Here is a 12,132-nt window from a genome sequence, read left to right as displayed (position 1 = left end):
CTCGTGTCTGTTTTCATTCTCCTTTTAAATGAAGATAAATATCTCTGTGCTGGTTTCCCTCTGAACTTCAATTTTTCACCTTCAGGTGCTGTAACAGCACAGTGATGATTAAAAACCACTCTTATAACCTGGACACTGTGGGATTAGATTTCAAGGTTGAATATTATTTACCCAGCCTCTAAGGAACTTCCAAGATCCGGTGACTGAAGAAAGAAATGCCTTACGGGACTGAGAAAAGTCAACGACCCTCCTCGCTCAAAGTGAAAAAGAAAGGAAGGAAATAAATTGGATTTTATTGAACCTACAGATACAAAAGAACAGGTGACCTACGGTCGAAGGAGACGAGTCAATGACAGTAGATTCTCTATCATACAAGTCAAAGTGCATTTAGTAGAAGGCTAATTTCAATGAAAACATAAGTTACCTTTTTGTTATTCATATTCTGTGTATCCCTTAACACCCGTGCTTCATACAAAATTGGAGTTTCTTGAATCAGAAGACAGCAGTCTGGGAGGTAAGAATGAGCTGAATACTTACAGAGGATGAAGAGGGACAAACACCTACTGTACATGATTGGTTAGTGCAGCCTTCACGTCTTATTTGGGGACCTGAGCAACTGACATCCAGTGAGAGAGCCTCACACACCGTGGTCAACACACACACACACACACACAGAGGGGAAACAGAGCCAGTTTAGAAAACAGCAGTGGAGCTGGCACCAACCTTCAGGAAAATTTAAATCACTTATGTGAGCATGGACGCCAATCTGCAGCTGCTGATGTTGCAAATGTCTGAATTACAATCCCCAACAGACGTGCTTCCTTTCAGCACCGACTTCAGAACCAGTTCTACCACATCACGTGTGAATCTGCCAGCCAATAAACCACAGGATATTCTTAAATAGATGGACCACAAGTTCGAGTGCAGAACGTGTCAATGTTTCCAAAGAGTATGAAGAATCATGGCGACTCATTATACAAGACATTTAAAAGAAAATGGAGACAGAGTGATTAGATGAGTTTCTTAGTGGGGTGGAGGGGTCAATAGAGGTCGCTCAGGCCGGCTGTCTTGCGAGCTTTCTGCATCAGGGCCCGGAGCTGGAACTGTTTACGGGACAGAAGGCGGACGTGCTGCGGAGAGAGGAGACAGTGAGTCATCATGTGTGAAGCTGCTGAGTCACAGTTCCCTCAGCGTGGATTCATTCAACCTTCTAGTAGCTGGTGGAGTCAATGATGGCGATGATGCAGAGTTGCAGCCAGGGGTGACAGTGTAATCATTGATGACATTTGTGAAAATAAACATTATTTCTATTGCTAATGCTCATGACAGTGTTACAGATTACTACTTTATTTACTTATTTATATTACCAAAGGCTACATTTCCCGCCACCAGGTGAGACTTTATAAATAACCTGTTTGTTGCTAGGTTGACATGACAACACCAATTTCCAAGGAAATCAATTGTTTTTCGAAGGAACAAGCACCGGTTCTATCCACGTCAAAACAATTTAACCATCACCCAAGTGAACACAATGTACTTTTATTTTGACGCCACGCCTCAACTCTGAAGGTAAACAGGCACCTGTTTTATATGTGTTTAAATGTTTGAACAATTTACACAGATGTCTCACCTTGAGAAAAACCTCCAGGTCAATCACGCCACGACGCAGTGCCTCCCCAAGGTAGAAGATGGTGTCTTCTATGGCGTTCTCCTCAGCGTACAGGTTCAAGATCTGCTTGTACAGTGGGGCTGTAGGCACGATGACATCATCGATGTCATTATTCTCAGACTGGTTCTCCATCTTCTCCAGAGCTTCGCTCAGCTCCTCATCCTTCCTCTTCAGCAGCTCGATGTTTCTGTCCACCTCCGTCTGGAAGTTGGGACATTGCCATGAGGTCGCATCGTCCATATCGTCACAACATTTGGGATTCTCACCACTTCCTGGTCCAATCTGGAGACCATCTCCTCTAGCTTCTGATGACCCTTCTTCAGGTCCTCCTCGGTCCGCTTTAGGGCATCCAGCTCGGCCTGAGCCCGGTCCATTTCCTCCTTCATCCTCCAGCGGAGCTTGTCACTGACCGCAGAGATCAGGGAGGCACGGATGGTGTCTTCGCCAATGGTCCCATCTCTACTGGGACCTGGAGGAGAGAGCTTGGTTACCCACAGTGAACACAACACACTACTAAAATCTGAATCTGCCAGCATTAACACAAAAATAACTGCTAGACTGGCTGACTCAGCATTTAAATGTCAAAAACAAACAAAGCAACACAGAGAGTAAAAACAGTAGCAACACAGTTTGAATCACCATTTGTAATGATGTTAAAAAGTATATATATATATATATATATATATATAAAATAAATCATGTAATAAACCAGATGGAAATAGACAGAAATGTTCAATCCATCTGTCTCATACTCAAGTGGACAGATGAGGTGGAGACCACCGTGAGCTTGTGAGGAGTCAGCTCTGGAAATGTCAGAGTTGATTCATCCATGAGAGCTGAGCAACTGTAACTGTCCTACTAAATATAGAAAGGGCCCAGAACTCAAGACTGGTCCAGGACCAGGGTGCCACTCAGCTGTGAAGTGAGGACCAGACAGCCTGCAGATCACAGATCATGAGTCTGCCTTTGTGTGGTGGTACTGTCCCCTTCCCAAAATAGAGCGCTGCGTACATCAGACTTGACGGTGTGGGGGGCAGGAGTTGGCATGATCCTTTCACTCTCCCGTCTAAACCCTCCTGGCCTTTCATTGCCCCACGCTCCAATTACACTATCGACCTTTCACTGACAGCTCTGCATGCCTACCAAGTCGCAGCGAGAGAAAAGTTGGAAGGTCAAATGGCTTATTTTAGGGTTAGATAAAGACCACGGGGTGCCTACGTGTAGGAGCATTGTTTCATTCACTGAAGGAAATATGGTCACATGACACAGCTTTTCCATCATTCAATAAAACATGGCAATAATTTCAAACTAGGAAAGAACTGGAATGAAAAAAATCATCATTAAATCGAAAATAAGCTGACGTTGAATGATGCTGGCTCTAGTTTGGTTGCTTCTAGACATTGCAGTACAAGTATATTTGATTACTAATGAAAACCTCAGACACAACTTGAATAACAAGTAGCTATGTTGGAACTTTTTAAGCATATCATCTTCAGTGTATTGGAATACTGGAATACTGACAAACTATCTGTACAAATCAGCAAAGCAAAACTTAATTCCAAAAGTTTTGACTTTGTGGTATTTATATATTTGTTGTCTCTGTCACCCTTCATGTTACCTTCTTGTCTCTTGAATGAATTACTACATACCAACTGTAGAGACTGGGGTCGGTGTGGGGTAGTGAGCAGGACCAGCAGCACTTCCTGGGTAGGAATTGCTCCCTGGGTACTGGTAGCCTGGATAACCTCTGCAAACAGCAAAAGATTGAAATGTTGCTTCAAGGCAAAAGTAAATCTTTGTCATCAAGTTGTGCAATGATTCTGAACTTTCTGTTTCACTCAAATCTAAACATGCCCGATATTTGACTCATAGGAAATTCTTGAGGTCTACGTGGAGCAGCCAGGCCGACGTGCCCTGGCACGTTTACATTAAGGTGTTATCGGTGCGTGTGTTGGTTCATGAGGGGACACAAAGACCTCACCCAGTGCTTGTGTTTGGGCCGTATGGCGAAACTGCAGGCATTCCTGGCATGTAAGAAGCTGAGGGAGAAACGAAATGATCAGATTACAGATGTTACAACAGTTTCACTGAACATTATTTGTCAGGACATTGGCGCCACCTGGTGGATAAACACCGAGAATGAAAAGTACAGGGTTGGAGGTTCCTGTCCATTAAAATAATATCCAAAGACAAATTTGAAATTAACCACACAACACTTTTGTTTCCTCTCAAGTAAATTTGATGTCTTAGTTTTATTTTTGCTGTCATGATATTTTATTATTATATTATTGCTGTAACTATCTTATCAGACAAAAAGTAAGGAAACAAATTGAAAATAAAATACTACATATCGCCACTTGAGCCAGCAAAAACTGAAGTGGAAGAAGATATTGGATACGCTGAAGGAAATGTAAGTTTGAAAAATAAAATAAATAGGAGAAGCACATTTAAAGTCAAAATTCAAATTCTACAATTAGAGATCATGCAAGAAAACCAGAGTCACATCAACCAACGCTTGGTACAAAGACCAAAGGCAAATAAGCTTTATTTAGGGGTTCAATTGAGCCGCCTGTCTGCTGTCCTCCAATGTGACCCATGTCTCTTGACAGTTGACTTTAACTCGTCTGGACACATTTCGTAGATGCTATTGAAGAAGTATACTGTCAGTCTTGTGTGACGAAAAATATTTTGATCATTCTCTCTCCTAAAATGCCGCCAACACCAGAGTGGATGTTTGTCGAATATACAACTATTTTCAGCATGGTGTTTCGCAGAGGTGCAGACTCTGTTTGTGGTGACATATATAATGTCAGGAAACCTATTAGGACCACCCCATCTAATAAAACAAACACAGATCCAGAGACTCAGAGTCTACCTATTCCACTGTCAAAGGTTTTAATACGTTTAAAGCTAAGATCCTGAACCAAACTCTCCACAATTGTTACACGTCGGCTGTCAAACACGGCGCAGCTGGAGAACACGGCACGCCGTCATGGCCTTGTTGTATTCATGTATGCAAGTTCAATGCAGCAAGTGTGCGTGTGCGTGTGTGTGTTGACAGAATATTGAGTACAATAAGTTATCGTCCATCCCTATCTGGCAGATAACAATATACATTTCAAGTCAAAGTCAGGCCACTCACGGTTTGGGGGTCCCGCTGCCTGAAAGGCTTGGTATGGTGCTTGCGTTGTGGGCCGAGAAAACACAGGGGGCTCCTCTCCAAACACCACGATCATCACCTGGATGAGCCCATAGAGGTCCGACTGAGGCTGTGATGCAGACAGGAATATAGGGTCAAACATCATTTCATGCACTGATGACTGCCGATGTCGAGTTGTGAACAACTTACATGCTTCCACTCATGAAGATAGGGCAAGTAGATTTTCCCATTGGCGTCAATGTGCTTTCCAGTTTTGATCATCATGGCGCTTGTAGGTTTGACGAAACATATGGGAGGATTGTAGGGGTATGTGTCCAGTAGCCAGAGACACACAGGTATATTGTAGACATTGCCTTTCAAAACAAACAAAAAGCAAAACGATCAGATTACATGAACAATTCATCGCATGCTCACAAATTGAGAATGTAACCCAGAATTTACAAAACATTGCAAGGCTTGAGTTGAAAAATTAATAAAAACACTGAAACAATATGATAAAGGTTTAAAACGATATTGATCTTTGTACTAGTATATCGAATTTACTTTAACTTCATTCCTCACAATAATAGAAAAAGTGTTTCCTGCAATTAAAAATGATCTCTAAACGCAACACTCTCACACTCTGGTATACAGACTCCTCAGTTGCTTCAGGACCCAACAGTGATGCTCCTCACAGAATAGACTTTAATTATAATAATATAATTTAATTAATAACTGTCGTCTTGCCATCTTGGCCTAGCCCCGACTACAATGCTGAACTACTGACCCCCACCAAGCCAGCCAGGACCCTCAGATCCTCAGGTGAGTCTCTGCTAGTTGTCCCAGATTAAAAAAAAAAAAATCATAAAAACTAATTTCTATATACTTGAGGTGACATTACTGTATGTCATCCAAACGTCTATTAAACTCAGACATAAGATGACCACATTCATGTCGTGCATGTATATGAGCAAATGTAGACACTTCACAATGATTACCATGAGATTAGATTAGATTAGAAAATAAAGGCCATCTAATCTAATCCAATATCCTTTACTTGTCCCCAGTGGGGAAATTCAACTTGTCACAGGAGCAACAGAGAAACAGACACCCAAGAAATGAAAGATGCACAACAAACACCAAAGAAGTTCCACTCTGTGAACTGAAAGGTGCCATATAAATAAAGCATCATCATTATTATTATAATAATTATTGACCTTGTTATATTAACAAAATTGTGAAATTTCCATTTTGAAGTATCAACATTGATTGTGTGTTCAGGCAATGTCATACAGATAGATATGTGCCGAAGACTTGAGATATTTACAGCAGAGTTATCACAAAGATGAACATACATATGAGACAAGACTCATATAAAAGAAGTAGTTACCTCTGTAGCTGACTGGAACTGTTCCCGTTAAACTCATCAGGTCTCTTGTTGAGCCATCATTGAACACTGAAACACAACAATATCAAGTTACCGATGAATAAAAGAAAGTCTCATTTGCCACGATAAAACCAAGACCAAAGCAAGTCAATTTACCGTAGCCATCCATGAGCGGCTTCAGGTCTTTGTACTGGGAGATGACGTTAGTTATCTCACGAACTGTCAGGTCTCTGTACTTGTATTGCTGAAGAAGGATTAGAACAAAATCAAGACTGAAATGACACATTAATTATTGCTGCCATGAAACATCAATAATGGAGATGTTTCAGTTTAACACTTCTTAACATTAGCAACTAAAATCTGATCATCAATTGACAATAACTGTGCGAAGATTGAGAAAATCACAAAAGTCAGCGACACAAATACATGTCAACAGGGGAAACAGTGAAAAAACAGGGGTGTTTTCACGACAATGAACTTGATATCTTAATTTTTAGATATAGGATTGAATAAAGACTACTCAGACAACTAAAAAGAACCATTGCTGAGGAACGAAAACTGCGTGTTACGGGTGGCTACCAGTAGCTTGATGTCAACATTATGCTAAGTGGCTAACATTAGCTTACCTTCAGCATCTTCTTCAGGGCACCCTCGTTGACGACCGCCATTGTTGCTATAGATTATTTTAAATGTATCAGTTTTAAAACAAATGTTATGCTGACTGTTCAGTCAGCTGTGGACGAGCAAACACAAGCTAACGCTCAGTAGCAGAGGGCTAACCTTAGCCCGGCCTCAGGCCCGGTAAAGATTCCTGAAATAACCGAAGCTCGTCGCGATAATTCCGACTTTTACAGACTCTGTCCCGGTGTCGGTGCCACGCCAGTGAGCTCCGGGGGTCTATATACAGGTGGCAAATAGCGTTAACGGTAAGTTTGCCCAAAGTGAGACAAGACAAAAATTTCGATCGTCAACACAAGGAATATCCGGCATTCCACCTGTCTACTTCCGGTATCTGGATGACGTCAAGGGTACGCGTCTGCAAAAGCTAAAATCTTTAAAATCGAAATCGATTTGTAATTATGTTAAATTACTGACTTTCGTTGTCGATTTTACCTGTTATTGTTACTGGAAACGTTGAGAATTCTAAGATGTCAAAGTTGGTTGCGCCTTTATTTTATGTGGTTATGTGTTATCGACAACAAACAATCCTGAAATGTGACAGAACGAAGCTCCTCCAGTTGTGGGAATATCGTAAACTTTAAATGTATTATTATTACACATTTTTAAATTGATAAAAAGCGTCTGGATCACGGAGGAAGTCACCAGCAAAAACGAATCAGTACATTTATTTTTTCTTCAGTACATGTTTATTGGACAACCGGAAAATTAAAATACATTTTAAATGGCAAATGTTTACATAATAATCTTAATACACCATTTTCACTGATATTGATATACTAACTTCAGGACAGTGACCACTTATTTCTTTTCAGTATTTACTATTAATCTGTTATTACAGATTATAACTGTAGTTCAACCGTGATTTATGAGTTGAACAATAGTGCGCAGTTAAGTTTTTACATTCATTTAAACAATAAAACCGAATGAAAATTAACATAGTACTCAAGTCATACATTTTTATTGAATCAAATATAAACAAATATTACAATTACAATCATCCTTTTTAATAGGAACAAAACTCAAAGACATATAATCTGAGAAACTGAACTAGCTGCACAAACAATAGAAAGCTACATACATCAGTAAACTAACAGTTGGTTTCTTTGTCCTGCAGATGCGGACGACTGTCTTCATTCGCTAAACTCAAACAAAATGTTCCATCGCTCTTGGAGTAAATCTGTGCTTTAAGGAACTGCCACCAACCTGAGGGGAACAAGAGAGGAAGGTTTTATTGCAGGTCAGAGGCTGGACTGTTTTATCATTAACTGCTGAAGTGTTATCAGTTTGTTTCTAGGGCAAATGGACACGCTTCCTGCGTGTGTCTGTCCCTGTGTGTGTTCTTCTACTTAAGTTAATCCTAATCCTTGAGGGTTAAATAACTCTGTCATTTTCATAGGGTTGAGTCATTGAGTTGAGTCATTTGTTTTGGATGGTTAGGTTTAGGGTGAGAGGCTGGGGAAAGCATTATGTCGACGACAGTCCTCACTGAGACAGACAGACAGACATACATGCTTGTGCGTGTGTTTACTCACAGGACGACTCTGGAAGTGGAGGTGGCCGCATACATACAGGAGGGCTGTCTTCAAACGTGATCACCATCACCTGCAGCAGACTCACCAGGTCACACTCACCCTGTAGGACAAACAGTGATCACGCTTTGCTTGGGAAAAAAAAAAAAAACAACTCATCATCACATTTGACCCAGCTTGCGCCTCTCACCTGTTTCCACTCCTCCAGGTACGGCAGCATGACCTCGCCGTTGCTAGTGATGAAGTCTTGCTTTACAATCATCATGTTATGTGTGGGTTTAACGTAGCAGATGGGGGCCGATTGGGGGTAATTCTCCTCCAGCCACACACATATTGGGATGTTGTAGGTGGTTTCTTGAAAACATAAGGTCAGTGAGTAAAAAATATTTGTATATTTTTACAATCAAAATTACATAGTTCACATCGAAATGTTATAAAATTTACATTTGTTCTGGTCAATAAGATGTAGGGGATTATATTATAGTATGTATTATATTATATTATATTATATTATATTATATTATATTATATTATATTATATTATATTATATTATATCCACCCTTCTGATACTATTTTTTTGAAAATTTATGTGGATTTTTTTTAGATTTAATTTTGAGAAAAACCAAATTTCTTTCATTGGCATGCTAATGATATTCTGAATTTCATAGAAGTCACATACAACAACAATAAGTGACATATTTTAAAACAAGGTGAATTTGATTTTGCCTCTTTAAGTAAGTTTTGGCATCCTCACACTGTGTATAGGCGATAATTTTATATAACTTCGGACACTTCATGTTCAGTGTTAGTAGAGTTTTCTGAGGTATGCTGAAAGAAAGAGATGAATACTGACATCATATATAAGTCTCTCAATATCTCACTGGTCAACATAGCCTCTGACAGTAAAAGATATTTTGGCTTTTTTCTGACAATAAACTTTCATTTTTAAATGTTGAACAGAATTGCTGCTCTGTGATCATTAAAAAAAAAAGATTCACAGGCTGATAAAGCTGCACTGAACTATAAAATGCTGCATTTTAGAACCCACCAGTCTGTTCAGTTCATTCATATTTCTATTGTTTTGTTTATTCCAGTGTCAAAGAATCCAAAGATGACATGCAAAAATAATTACCTTTGTAGGTGACAGGAATGATTCCCTTGAGATTGAGCAGGTTCTTTTTCTTCCCGTCATTATATACTAAATATGACAAGAGGGAAAATAGTCAGATCATAAATCCCAAGTTTAAACTCAAGAAGAATCTTTCCTACCATAATCCTCCATGGCAGGTTTGAGATCCTTAAAATGAGTCAAGGCAAGCTCGACCTCTTGCAGAACATGTTTGCGAATATATGTCTGAAAAACAATGTGAAATTACCACACAGAAGGAAAATGGCAGTTATTCATGAGATAAAACCTTTGGCAGCGTCTTCTTAATAGAATCCATATCAACGTTTCTTCCAGCAGTTACCAGCGCTGGCTAGTGTCTCGTGGCCTTTATAACGGCGGCCGATGGCCCTTCATGAGCCAATGAGACAGCGGCGTTGTGTAGTCGCCTGCCCTGACAGCAGTAACTAGGCTGCTTGTGTGTTGAGACACGGCAGTGCAGACAACGCTGACCCAGGTAGACCATACTTTCGTTTTATGACCTCTCATCGCTCACATCAGATAAGTCTGCGCACAAATAAAGCAATTGTTCCCAGGAAGTATTGTCCTTCTTCTTGGCCTCATTTAAGTGTTTTCTATCAACACATCTGATCAAAAACACAACCCAGTTTTAAGTGTATTAAAATAATAAACAAATTGAAATCTGTCTTCAGATTTTGTTAGTCCAACATAAAAACATTAGTAAAATGGTAAAAATATTATATATAAATCGTAAAAATTTAATAATAATTTAAATACATGAAATAGGATCAGTTATACTCCATTTGTAATAAATAAAAAATAAATGGTGGTTAAACATGGATGATGATCTGGATTTACACCAAATTATTTCTACTGATTCCAACTATACATAACATGTTAGCAGACTGATATTAATGGATCATTATATATTCATAATTAGACAAGACAAATAAATCCAAAAATTAAAAGTGAAAATATAGTTTTTAAAAAAGAATCACATCTACCGAATAATAAAAACAATCAGAAGGAGCAACATCATTTTAGTCGTCGATAGTCGATAGTCGATACTACAGACCAATGAGGCCACAGGTCAGACACAGTCCAAAATGTATTATAATTTCTGAATTAAATGTGTTTCAACATGAATTTGTAAAATATGCTCACATCAAATGAAATGTAAATAAACATCTGAGTTTCAAATAAAAAATAGATTTGCATTTCTAAGTATTTAATATGACCTGCATATATAATATATAAATTGACCGCTAATTGTACATGAAAATGACCCAAAAAAAGCACAAAAAACATGTAAATATACATGTATAATACAGTACAAAGTGCCTAATATCGCAGCTCTCATGAATCAGTGATCATAATAATTTTTTGTTTTAGATTTTAAATGCTCTGAAATGCATAAAAAATGTCCTTGATAGCAAACAGCCACATGAAACCAACAAATTCGGGTCACACGTGTAACCTGAATAGTCTCCTGCCGGTCATGTTCACCTGTGTATACATGAGCATTTATTGCATTTGGTCTTTGAACCGTCGTGATTAGATGAAATGCGGACAACAGCTGATGTGACGTGTCGTTTCACATCCTCCAGGTGGATGAAAACAGAAGAAGTTGGCAGTTTGTTTACGCTTTGAAAACAAAGCTCCCTTCAGCTGCAGCCAAAAAACACCTGGTGGGTTTTGTACAGTACAGTTTTGAAATTCACTTGTTTGTTCCAATCGGAGATGAACGTGTGAGTCAGAGCGCTGCAGCTACTTGTACGTGGAGTCCTTTCAAATATCATCGCTGTGCTTTCAGACCAAGGTGTGAATGAGTCATCACATGCAGCAAAATAAAACCATTCCAGCAGTGTAGGACACTTTCTCAAAAGGCTCGACCGGTGAGAATTACTGCTAGAAATCTGCTTACTAGTTGATAAAATTCCCTGTAACAGTCTCAGGAAACACCGATGAGGTTGGAGTGATGGAGCGAGGTGGGGGTGTGAGCTGGAGAAAAGAGGAATGAAGGTCACCAACAGAGACCAAACACATGTGTGAATGAGAGGGAGGCAGGAGGGAGGTGAAGGAGCAGAGGAGGAGGAAGGTAGTTTTCACATTTGAGGTTGATCATTCAGGACAGAAAAGACACAGAAGATTAAGGAGAGAGTGTAGGCACGGTGGAGCTGCCAGAGAAGCTGCTGGCCAGAGTGCACGTTTGCTTCCCAGGAGATGGTAGGATTTTTCTCCTGGGAGTTCAATCACCCTCTTGGTTCTCAGGAACTTGGTCGGTTTTCTAGAGCATCGGTCGTGGATGTTGAGCAACTGTGTTGCTGTGCAGGGGCTTTAGGACCCTGAGAAGGGGACGCTGCTGTTGAAGTTTGACTGCACTGCTGAGGAGGGGAAGGGTGAGCAGCATTACCTCATCTCCACTGCAGCCAGCGCCAACCACCAGGCTGGTCAGGGTCCTTGACTATCAGCCAAAAGTTTTTATTTTATTATGCTTTAATTTTCGGTTGTTTATTTTTTTTGGTTATAAAACTTGTTTTTGTTTTTTTCATATAAAAGAGACGACCCTCATTTAGTTCCGGACATGTTCACTTCTGATC

General features: G+C 39.8%; 2 protein-coding genes across 3 annotated transcripts; both read right to left on the bottom strand.

Moving 5' to 3' along the window:
• Positions 1-276: 276 nt before the first annotated feature.
• Positions 277-7,198, bottom strand: tsg101a (tumor susceptibility 101a). The gene is made up of 10 exons (XM_053884554.1): positions 6,822-7,198; positions 6,352-6,439; positions 6,199-6,264; positions 5,019-5,182; positions 4,812-4,938; positions 3,651-3,708; positions 3,319-3,416; positions 1,936-2,138; positions 1,631-1,870; positions 277-1,130 (listed from the first exon to the last, which is right to left on the bottom strand). Exons 1-10 carry the CDS (start codon positions 6,861-6,863, stop codon positions 1,041-1,043), a joined length of 1,176 nt encoding a protein of 391 aa, XP_053740529.1. The 5' UTR covers positions 6,864-7,198; the 3' UTR covers positions 277-1,040.
• A 474-nt stretch (positions 7,199-7,672) lies between these two features.
• On the bottom strand, positions 7,673-11,514 carry zgc:123278 (uncharacterized protein LOC641569 homolog). Of its 2 annotated transcripts, none has more exons than XM_053886294.1 (6): positions 11,457-11,514; positions 9,676-9,760; positions 9,539-9,604; positions 8,596-8,759; positions 8,409-8,508; positions 7,673-8,079 (listed from the first exon to the last, which is right to left on the bottom strand). In XM_053886294.1, exons 2-6 carry the CDS (start codon positions 9,686-9,688, stop codon positions 7,964-7,966), a joined length of 459 nt encoding a protein of 152 aa, XP_053742269.1. In that variant the 5' UTR covers positions 9,689-9,760; positions 11,457-11,514; the 3' UTR covers positions 7,673-7,963. The 2 variants fall into 2 exon arrangements, with proteins under 2 accessions (XP_053742269.1, XP_053742267.1); XM_053886292.1 differs by lacking the exon at positions 11,457-11,514 and adding an exon at positions 9,822-9,916.
• Between the last annotated feature and the right edge of the window lie 618 nt (positions 11,515-12,132).

This window comes from Synchiropus splendidus, chromosome 14, assembly GCF_027744825.2.
Source record: "Synchiropus splendidus isolate RoL2022-P1 chromosome 14, RoL_Sspl_1.0, whole genome shotgun sequence".
Classification (NCBI taxonomy): Eukaryota; Metazoa; Chordata; class Actinopteri; order Syngnathiformes; family Callionymidae; genus Synchiropus; species Synchiropus splendidus.
Note: the sequence above shows the minus strand (reverse complement) of the source record. Positions and strands in the feature narration are given on the sequence as shown.